General features: G+C 44.6%; 1 protein-coding gene across 1 annotated transcript in view; it reads right to left on the bottom strand.

The window, feature by feature from the left end:
• Positions 1–2415, bottom strand: part of GDI2 (GDP dissociation inhibitor 2) — a 40748-nt gene extending 38333 nt beyond the window's left edge. Inside the window, exon 1 of the mRNA XM_063099227.1 lies at positions 2181–2415. Within this exon, the coding sequence (XP_062955297.1) occupies positions 2181–2225 (45 nt within the window). The 5' untranslated portion in view covers positions 2226–2415. The remainder of the gene's footprint in view (positions 1–2180) is intronic.
• Positions 2416–11912: the final 9497 nt, after the last annotated feature.

Raw genomic sequence — 11912 nt, forward strand, 5'->3', positions numbered from 1 at the left:
AATGACAGCAGAAATTGTTCTGATTTCTAGTTAAGTATGTGTCTACCACTCATCAGAAAGTTCACAGTCCAAAAGGAAGTTTAAATAAAGTGATTGGTTTATCTTAACTTGGTTGTCACACAGTAAGACTTACACAGTAAGTCTGTGCCATCTGCGATACAAAGTGATGCTTCTGAACTAGGCATGTGGAAACCTGCATGAGGATGGATTTGCACTCACTCGTCCATGCTCAACTGACCTTAATCATGAGCAAATCTTTTTTTTTTTTAAAAAGATGACCGGTAAGGGGATCTTTAACCCTAGACTTGGTGTTGTCAGCACCACGCTCAGCCAGTGAGCGAACCGGCCATCTGTATATGGGATCCGAACCCGGGGCCTTGGTGTTATCAGCACCGCACTCTCCCGAGTGAGCCACGGGCCGGCCCATGAGCAAATCTGAAAGACCAGCAGTAACCATAGGAAAGCAGTGGAACTGACTGGCTCTTACAACATGCTGGCAGCAACAGTACCCATCCCAATGGGCAAAATCCATCACAAACTACTAAGCTCAGCTCTGAATCCCAATTAGTCATTTTTTTAAAAAAACAAAACCTGCAGTGGGTAGGCTTATTCACTTAGGCAACCAAAAGTCTTCCAATTCACCATCAAAAAGAAAAGCAACCAAATCCCTCACATACAAAATTACTGAATCGCTTCCTGGATAAGTAAAGTAACTGCATCTATTTGGTACTATTTCCTAGACAGTCACACGTCTACTTCTGGACTGTTCAAACACAATGAAGTATTCAAAAATGAGTATTCTCCAACAATCATCACAAATCATTATAAACAGAAAACTGACCGGCCAGAGAGACACCATTCTAATTCTTAAGCAACTTTTCCTAAAATATCAACCAAATAAAATTTCAAAGGAAGGTTTTCTCTTCTCAAGAGAAATCCAAAACAGTTATTTTGGGGTGTTACCTGAAAAAAATATTAACTTGATCCTGAGAGATTACAATGCATTTCAACAAATCCGAAGTGGTGGTTTACATTAAATGACTCAGGACTTCCAGGTCAGATTATATGGGATACACAAAATTTACATCAGTGTTCCATCATAATGAAGTAGCCCAAAGTCAAAATTTAAAAAATCCAAAAAATTTTTGATAAGTCAAAATGGTTGTCTCTCCAAATTGAATTCTTTTGAAAAATGAATAGTCATTTTCTTAAAAAAGCAAGAACAGAGTAAGTACAAGATACAACATCTGTCTGCATTACCTGCAAAATATTGTCTAAAGCTCTCTAAGCAGACAGATACCCAGAAAAAGAAATACACCGTGATACTGGGTGCACCTTCCAATCATATATTAAGAATGCATCGTTCCCGTTGTTGTTATCTTCTAAATCTCTGAAGAGAGTTTAGTAGCACAGAGAACCCGGCCTTTAGCAATCCATTACCAATCCATTCCTTAGGGTTCATCCAGGAGAGACAATGGAGGCAGGCAACAAACCAAACAAAAGGGAAAGACGGCATAGGTCAGGTGCGAAAGCATCTGATGGACAAGTTTTCTAAGTCTACAGATGCTCAGTAAGTGGGATGGGAGGGTGGCTTAAAGGAATCAATAATGCCTCTTATTGTGAATTGAGGAGGGGGATTTTAAAAAGCTAATTTTATCCAAAAATGTAAATTAAACTCTAGCAACTACAAAGCAGTGATTATCCTACGACTTGTCACGAAACCTTGCGCTTGGCAGAAACGGCCGAGGAGCAGCGGCTGAAGGATAAGTAAGTAGGAAATGCAACCGCGAGCGCCCTGCACCCTCCCCTCCGCCCGGCGCCTGCCGACTTCCCACCGGGGGGCGGCGGCGGAACGGGGCCGCTTCTTCCTCTCCACTTGTGCAAGAGGGTGCAGCTCTCACCTCCCACCCACTCTACTCGGCCGTGACGACCCACCAGACCGGCTTCGCGGGCGCACGTCCTGGCCTTCCTGCTCCTCCCCGGGCGCTGGACGCCTTCAAACCGCGTCTCTCCCCGGGCCGTCCCCCGGAAACCGCGGCCGACGGTGGGGTCCGCGGGGACACACCACCCGCAGGCCGGGGCGCCTCGGGCGCGGGCCCAGCGTATGCCCGGGGGTCGCCCCCACCCACCCACCCTCGGGCCGGAGGGGGCGACCCGGCGGGAGGCCGCTCGCAGCTCACCGTCAGGCCAGTGCCCAGCACGATCACGTCGTACTCCTCATTCATGGCGGGGCAGGGCTAGGACGCAGCACCCGAGAAAGGAGAAAGCGCAGGGGCTGTGCAGCCACCCTCAGGAGGCGGGAGGCGCTGGGGAAAGGGGAAGACGGGAGGAGAAGTAAAATGGAGCTGACGAGGAGGCGAGGCCAACCACCACCTCAGACGGGAAGAGAAGAGCGGGGCGGGAAGGGCAGGCGGGGCGGGGCGGGGAGGGAGTGGCGGGCGGCGAAGGAGCCTCCGCAGCCAGGGCGGGGCCGCAGGGGCGCCGCGAGGGCTGCCAGTCACGCGCTTCCCGCCCTCTCATTGGCTACGTCCGGGTCTTCTTCCTCTCCCACCTCTCGCGAGAGGAGGGCGGGGCGGCGCCATCTTGGCTTCCGGGTACCCACACGTCCTCTGCCACCGTGGTCGGCGTGGGTGCGAGCGGGCCGAGCCCGGCGGCTGCGGCGCGCCCTTCACGTCCAGGACTCCCGCCGCCGCTTGGGCGGAAGCACCTCGGTCCAAAGTCCCCGAGCCCGACCGTCGCCCTTGGACTTTTAGCCGGGCGCGCGCTGTCCGGGGCGAGCGGCGCCACCTGGGCGAGGCACGCGGGCCGGGCCGCTCTCGGGGGTTGGAGCTTCGGTCCCTCCCGCCGACCCGGGGCTGCACTGCGGCGCCGCGAGGAGTTGGGAAATTACGTGTGTCTTGTTTCCCGCCCTGTGTCATCCTTGCCTGGTGCGTTGTCTCGTGAGCGCCTTAGGAAATTTGGGAGGGGAAAAGAACAGCCCCTTGTTAAAAAGTAACTCTCAACATAGAAAGGAAGAACTTGGTTTGGAAGCAGATCTGTACTGAAGGCTGAAACCTAAACCAGCTGTAAGAATGGCAGATGACTGTATGTGAGCAGGTTTAGTCCACGAGCATAGAAGGAACTGTTCCCTGTTTGCCTCCCACCCGCCCCCCACACACGTTTTTTTGAGGGTTCTCGTTGGGGTCTCCAGCTTTGGTGAGGGGACAGGTGTAAGCAGGGGCTGTGGAAGCCTTCTAGACAAGTGATTGTCCTGAAGGCACTGACAGTTGGAAAGCCGGTGCTTTCAGCTTGTCCTAGAACTGCATGCTCAGCAGGTAACAAAGATTTGGTATGAACTTCAAGATTTACTCAAATATAGCTGGATAAATGCTACTCCAAGTGGATCTTGGCAGGCAACTTCCCTCATATTTAAGTCATTCAGGTTGAGGAAAGAATGTAACGATTGTTTACAATGTTTCTTCACCCCATGAAGAGTTTAAGAAAGTACGTTTTATTGGACAGTGGACCTTTTGGGGCGGGGGAGGGAGAAGAAAGCGCTTTAAATTTACATACAGCCTCAATTAGATTTGTATACATTCGTGACCAAATTAATTTTTATAAGACAAAAATCAAGTACAAAGATTACCAAACTACTAAACTGATGATAGGACACTGGGTCTAACCGACTTACGTTGGTGAAGCAGATGATGTCTTAAGGTCCTGCTGTTGCTCTGTTTTCAAGTAATCGGGAGTCATGTTACTTATTTTTGAACCGAGATGAAATACCCATTTTTAAGAACTAGAAATAACAATAAAGAGCCATTTTTGGGTCGGCCCCGTGGCTCACTCAGGAGAATGCGGCGCTGGTAGCGCCGAGGCCGCGGGTTCAGATCCTATGTAGGGATGGCCGGTGCGCTCACTGGCTGAGTGTGGTGCAGACCACACTGTACCGAGGGTTGCGATCCCCTTACCGGTCAGAAAAAATAAATAAATAAATAGCCATTTTCACATAAGGCCGTTGGTATCCGAATGTTGAAGAGGCTTTTAAGCAATATCAGCTGACTTACATTAGCATGTCTTTTTTGTTTCTTTTTTTGGTGGCTGGCAGATATGGGGATCCGAATCCTTGACCTTGGTGTTATAACACTGCACTCTAACCAACTAGGCTAACTGGCCAGCCCCAATATGTTACCATGTTTTAAATGGAGGATATCTCATCAATATTCAGATAGTTACTGAGAAACTTAAAGGCATGGAGATAGAGGAACTGAAATTGAGGCTAATGCGAATCCCTTACACTGAAGCTTATTTTTTTTGGCAGTACAGGTCCTATGGCCCTGAAGAAAAACAAAACAGAACAAAACAAAAAAACCTGAACTAATCTTCAAACAGGCTGAGTCCATCCAAAATTCTGAAACTCCATGAATCTTCCACCCCCACCTATTCCAGTTGCCAAGGAACTTTGTAGTCAACAAATACTGTGTTTATGGTGAGGCAGCTTGAAAACCACTAATTGGTTCAGTGGATCGCAGGTCGCAGATGGCAGTTCCTGCTACAGTGAAACCTTAGGGTTAGAGGAAGTAGGTTGATTGGTGGAAAGGAGCGGAAACACCATCAACCTTGAAAATATTTCAAATCTTTACACAAAGCAGGAGTTGATGGGAGTCTTGCTTGTACTTGGGTACTTAGGAATAATTGTTCACTGCTCTGTTTCTACTAAGCCTACATTTGCTCTTTACAAAGTAAGAGATTGAGCCTATGAAAAGAAAATTAGAGTGAACCTTTGTCCAGGATATCTTTCTCCTGGGTCACTGCAACATTTTCTCAGCAGGTTTTCTCACCTCTCTTCTTAACCCCTCTTATCTGTTCTGTCCATTATCTTCTTAAAATGAGAATCAGATCATGTTTATGCTTCTGCACATCTTTTGCATTTAGAATAAAATGTGAGGGCTGGCCAGTTAGCTCACTCGGTTAGAGTGTGGTGCTGACAACACCAAGGTTGAAGGGCTCAAGGGTTCGAAGGATTGGATCCCTGAACCAATTTGCTGCCAAAAAAAAGAATAAAATGCAAATCCCTTAAAATGGCCTAACGTGTTGTTTAATCCAGCCTCGGCATATCTCTAACTTTATCTTATAGTGCTCCTTGATCATTAAACTGCAAACATACTAGTCTCAGTTCCTAGAATATGGTCAAGCTTGTAACCACCCAAGGGCCTTTACACTCTTGCTGGTTCTGTAGCTACCAACCATCACTTCCCCCCTGTAACTCTTCACACAGCTAGCTCTTTCCACTTCCTTATATTTCAGCTCAAAACATCTTCCCTGAGCACTCATCTACAGTCAGTTCCCTCAGGAATTATTCTCCATCAGAACCCTGCATATTTCTTTCACTGCTCTCATCAAATTCCTAATTATTTTCTTCACTTGTTTTTTGCCTGCCAGTTAGGATGTAAACCCCATGAGGGCAGGGATATCATCTATCTTGTCCACAGTTATGCCCCTAACACCCAGAACAGTGCTGAGCACCTGGTAGATGAGGAGTAGATGTGGTAATTGACAAATAGGAGACCTGGAAGCTGAGCCCTAATCAAGGACTAAATGTGATGAAATGGGTACCAGTTCCTCTCGATGCTTTTGAGAAGTACAGCTTTTCTTCTAGGAAAAGATTAAAATTAATATTTTAAAGGGTGTCTTAGAGATAGGGATCTTTAAAATACAAATCTGTTTAAAACCTAGATAGCTAATGCTGCACAGAAAACATAAGAGGATATCTAGAAAAAATTTTTCATGTAGTTCCAAAAATATATATTTCCTAGTTTTTAATAGATCATTTACCCACACTCTCCACAAACTGCTCATCCACTCCTTGTCTGCATCTCAGCAGGAACTGGTTCCATCCTCTGCCCAAACTAGAATTCTAGAGATTATCCTTGATTCTGCCTTCTTTCTCTCCTTCCACATCTATTCTGGCTTTCTATATAACAAACTGGTTTGCTATATAACAAACCACCGCAAAATTTGGTGGCTTAAAACAACAGTGTATTAAATCTCTTGTGGATGTGTGGATTAATGGGTCAGCTGGATGGGAATTGCTTGGGTCTGTGCTGCAGTTTTGGTTAGTGGCTGGGGCTGCAGTCATCTGAAGGCTGGAAGCTTGGCTAGGGCTGTCAACCGAACAGTTATGTATGTATGGCCTCTGCATGTGGCTTGCAATTCTCCAAGTATTGTGGTTGTGTTCCAAGAGTACATGTTCCAAGAAACAAGACATGGAAGCTGTGCATCTCTTAAGGCCTGGGCCCAGAAACTGGCACAACATCACTTCTGCCATGTTCTATCCGTCAGTGCAGTTACAGAGCTCACCCAAATTCAGAAGGAGGAGCTATAGAACGGATCTCTCAATGGGAAAATTATCAATGAACATGTAGCCATCTTTAACCTGCCACAATACCCCATAAAACTCTGGCCATTCCACCTCCTAAAAATCCTTCCAGTCCCTTCTGTTCAACCTCATTACAACTACCTTAGTATAGACCACCAAATTCTACCCAAGGTCACTTCAACAGCTTTCTAATTGGACACCTAGCCTTCAGTTAAGTTCTCTGTATTATAGCCCACATGATCTTTACAAAAATCAAAAGTGACCAAGTTGAATATGTCTTTAAAATCTTTCATGAGTCCCCATGGTGCTTGGGAAGAAGTGCAAATGCCTGGTAGTTTCCTAATATGAGCTTGAACAATCAGACTCAGAATTACCTATTCAACCAAATCTCACCACAACCCTCCTCCACCCCTCATCATATTTTTTTATTTAGTTGCTGTATTAGCGTCCAGTCACAAAGATAGAACCCACTCTAGGTATTTTAAATAGAGGCAATGTAATGTAGGGAACTGATTTCAAAACTGTTGAAAAGGCTGGAGGGGCAAAAAGATAAGGCTACCCAGAGATTTGTAACTGCCTGAAACTCCAGCCTGGAGCAAGAGGGAAAATGGGGTTACCCAATGATTCTGGTGCTGCTGAGGTGGATGGAGCTCAGAGTCATCCACCACCATGACTGCCATGGCCAGAGCCACTCTGCCACAGAAGCTACTCACATGACCACTGCCACAGCTGCTGCTGGGACCCAGGAATCCATGCTCACTAATGGAGATGCTACCAAAGCAGGGAGCACAGCTTCTCCCTGCCTCCTGCCTCCACTCTGCCACCAGTGCTTTCCATTGCAGACCCTGGCCAGGAGCCAGGTGACGTGGGATCTGGGAACTGGGAATCACCCCCTTCAGCCCCCGGCAATGCAGAGGAAAGCAGGAATGGAACTGAGAGCCACCACACAAAGGATGGGTACCTTCACACCAGACATTAGTGTGTTCCATGAACTCACCGTGCCCTTTCCCTTGTGGACGTTCTTTTCCCTCTGGAACATTCTCCCTAACCTCTTACTTGGCCTTGCTCTCTGCTACTTGCTTGAAGTCTCAGTGCAGATGTCACATTGTCCAGGGATCTTTCCTCAATTCCCCAATCTGGTTGAAATCCCTCTATTCTGGGTTCCTATAGTACTCTTTATTGCCCTTCTCTTTGCACACATCACCCTGGGGAGTAATTGGGTGTGTACCTCTCAAGGGGAGAAGTATATTTCTGTATTAGCCCGTTTCTGTTGCTTATAACAAAATACCTATAACTGGGCATTCTGTAAGAAAATTAAATTTATTGCTCACAGTTTCAGAGGCTGGGAAGCCAACAGTGCAGGGAACATATCTGGTGAGGGTCTTGGTGGTGGTGGCAGTGACCCACAGGTCTCACATGGCAGAAAATGGCGGAGGAGAAAGAGAGACTAACATCTCGTGCTCTTCTTTTAAAGCCCTCAGAATCACACCCTTGACCACCATTATTAATACATTCACTACAGCATGGTCCTACAATCTAATCGCCTTTTCAAGGCTCCACCTTTCAATTACCATAATAAGACTTCCACCCTCAACAGTTACAGTGGGAATTAAGTTTTGGGGGGACATTCAACCCAGGGTATATACATTATTGGTCTTTTTTTCCTTACGATCCAGTTCAGAGTAGGCACTAAATAAGTATTTAATGCAGGGGTTCCTATAATTATGATGGCCTCTAAATGGTGTTGGAACCCTCAAAATTATATGCAAAATATAGTGCACATGTGCATTTATCCAGAAGGAGGATCCATCATCCAAAGGAGTCAATTTCTCCTAAGTGATTAAGAAGCCATACCAATAGACAAAGGATGAATTCACAATATTCCTAAGACAGATGCAGAAAGTTTTCAGGAAGAAACTGAGTATCAAAGACCAATCAAGTAGTTTGCCACATGGATCACAAATTTTATTGAATCCCTGTATATAGGGGAATGAAATCATCATTCAAACTGATCATATAGGAGGGTACTTTGAAAAATTCATGGAAAATAGAATTAAAAGATAGTCTTTCCATGAACTTTTTGAAGACCCCTCATACAGTCATGTGCCACGTAACAATGTTTTAGTCAACAAAAGACTGCATATCTGACAGTGGTATACCATATAGCCTAGGTGTGTACGAGGCAATACAATCTTGTGTGAATACACTCTGTGATATTCGTACGATGACAAAATCACCTAACAATGCTTTTCTCAGAATGTATCCCCATCGTTAAGCAACGCATGACTGTACATGGAAATAGAAAACAATATGCACAACAGAAATGGGGTGTTTTATATATAATGACTAGGAGTTGGTGGCATTGGGTGGGGCTCATGGATAGTGGCAGAACAGGTCAGCCAGGTGTCCTGATTCCCAAAAGACTGATAAACAGTGCAGACATGTCCTAGATCCCTTTACCCTTTGAAAAGTTTCAGCTGACTCGCTAGCATCCAAGTGTAGAGAATTTGGGGGAAAATATGGAAAGGAATAATAACTGGTTATTTCATTTGATTTCTTTGTACCATCCTAAACACTAGAATGACCTTTACGCTGTCCATGCCTGGTGTTTCATCAGTCATTTTAAAATCATTCACTCGAATATTTCTTATATTTTGCAGGGGAAGGGGAAGATGTCTGGCCAGTTCGGGGATCCAACTCCTTGACCTTGGTGTTATAACACCGTGTTCTAACCAACTGAGCTAACCAGCCAGCCCTTAAAGTGATTTTGATTACAAGAAACAAAAACCACATCAGGCTACCTTAAGTATAAAAGAGAATTTATTAGGATAAAGGGGCAAAAATATAGTCAGGTCTCCGGAAAGAAGTAGAATAAGGAATTAGAAAACTCTCAGCTCTCTGTACAATGTCTTAATTATTTTCTCTCTCTGTGGTTGACTTTGTCTGCTTCTCTTGAGTGTGGAGAGTAAGTGACAGCTGGTAGCACCATTCAGCTGAGTTTACATATCTTTGTTCAAATGCTCAAACCTAAAGCAAAGTCTCTCAAACTCACCCAACTGACATTTTAGGCCAGATCTTTCTTTGGTGTGGGGGCTGTCCTGTGCATTGCAGGGTCTTTAGCAGCAGCCCTGGCCTCTACCCACCGATGCCTGTAGCACCCACCCCACCCCCCTGAGTTGTAACAATCAAAATGTCTCCAGACATTGCTAATGTCCCCAGTGGGCAAAAATCATCTCAGTTGAGAACCACTGGACTAGACTATCTAGGTTTTCATAATTCGGTATCAAATTTCCGGAGGAGGGAATCTGATTGATCCAACTTGGGCCCTGTATCCAGCTTGATCTAGGGTCACGTGGCAGAAATGTGACTGTCAAGAATCCACACCTGTGGGAGGGATGTCCAGTTCCCAGGAAAGAGGAATGGAGAGAGATCCTAGTACATGTCAATTACATTTACTTAATCCTAGACATGAGGTTTTCTAGCCTGACATACCCTGACTCCTGGGTGGCTTAGGGGAAATTTTCTCAGAGATATATTTAGGCTATCTATATATCTGTAAAAAAATTTAACCCAAAATATTCCACTATAAGGGCTTTAAAGTAAGAATATCTGATTTTAAAATTTATTTATTTAACTTTTTTTTTTTTTTTTTAATTTAACTCACTTATTGTGTCTCCTCTGTGCCGGACGCTGGGCCAGGCCTTAGTGCGCTGGGGAGATTGGGCTCTGTCTCACAGAGGTTACATTTCAGTTCCAGATGATTTAAAGGTTGGAATAGTATATTATATATACTATATATCCAGTGGTATATCCCACTTTGGATTAGCATTTTTTACATTTTCAGAGCCATTTTACCTTTGACACCTAATTATTATTTCTTATTTAAAAGTTTCAAAATCAATCCACTTCTTTATACCACTATAGTGTTATTTGCTTGTCAGAAATGAATGAGAGTCCTGGTGTTCTTATCAGCAGTTCATGAACAGATGCCTCTGTTTTACTGGAATGGTCACAGTTTTGGCTACCGAATCTCACTTGCCCACTGTCCTGGGGAAAAAAACCCAGGGCTAGTCTGATTCCTACTAGAAATAAATAACAAAGTATTAAAAAGGACATTTTGTCTTTTCCCAGATAACAGAGAAATAAGTTATTGCACTAGCCATCAAATAAGGATTCACTCTGCAGTGAAAGTTATCTAGAATGACCCTGTTTGATTAGAAATAAGCAAGGTTTACAGAAACTAATGAATGAGGGTGTGGCCCTTTCAGACCTGCTCAGTCTACATTGTGATCTCCCAGTGTATTCTGTGAGATGCTAAAGCCCCAAGATGCTTTTAAAGGAAAGAGTTCCAAGGTCATATAAGTTTGAAAAATACTGCTTATGGGGCCGGCCCGTGGCTCACTCGGGAGAGTGCGGTGCTAATAACACCAAGGCCCCGGGTTTGGATCCCATATACGGATGGCCAGTTCGCTCACTGGGTGAGCGTGGTGCTGACAACACCATGTCAAGGGTTAAGATCCCCTTACCAGTCATCTTTTAAAAATATATATATATATACTGCTTATCATATCCTCCTTTGGGAAGATCACAATGCAAAATTAACATGTTAAGTGCTCTGAGAAATGTTCAATGCCATAGCCATTTTGGAAAGAGATCTGGTAGTATATAATAAATTTAATATGTGTAAATCATATGTCCCAGCATTCTATTTCTAGGTATATATCCAAAAGAAATTTTCTGGTCAATGAGAAGATGTGCTAAAATGTTCATCAAATTGTAATATGTGGTAGCAAAGTGTTGGAGGTGACCTACTTGTCCCTCCTAAGAGAATGGATAAGTAACACATGATGTACAGTGACACTCTGTGCAGGCACCAGAAGAATTAAGCTACAATGTCGCAATGTGGAGAAAGCTGAAAAACAGCTGGGGACTGCAACAAGTGAGGGGCAAAATGAGATTTATCCTACAATGCCATTATTGTGAAATTTAAAAAGGCATACGTGTCATACATTGTTCAAAATATACTCGTGTTTAACTACATGAGTAAGGTTGAATTGTAAAGGCATTCATTAAAGAGTGTGGGTGTGTATGGGTGAGAGAAGAGGGCAGGAAAGCAGTAACAACATCAAAGACCAAACTCAAGATGACATTTCTCAGATTGAACACATGACTTTATCTTGATTCTCTCCCACAAGTCTGCTAAAATGGCATTAAAGGAATAAAAAAAAAAGATATTAACCCAAGGGATCAAAGAGAATAGAAAGGAGGTTCTGCAGCTGAAAGAAGGTGATGGAATCTTGAAAGATAGAAAGCAGATGGTCAAATATAACTAACTTAGCAGACCAGAGAAAGCTGAAGCTTCAGGGCAGCCTGCCACAGTTACAGCATGAAGAAGTAAACTTGTTCCAGCTGCAGGACCCCAGAAAAGACGGGGGTTAGCAGAATGGGTCCCTCTAGGGGCCAGGGTGAGCTGGGGTCAGAATGGGAGTGTTGACTGAGGTTTGTACAAAGAGCAGTCAGGATCCTGGAGGCCCTCCTGCTGCTGCCCCCGCCC

The sequence above is a fragment of the Cynocephalus volans genome, chromosome 6, assembly GCF_027409185.1.
Source record: "Cynocephalus volans isolate mCynVol1 chromosome 6, mCynVol1.pri, whole genome shotgun sequence".
Taxonomy (NCBI): Eukaryota; Metazoa; Chordata; class Mammalia; order Dermoptera; family Cynocephalidae; genus Cynocephalus; species Cynocephalus volans.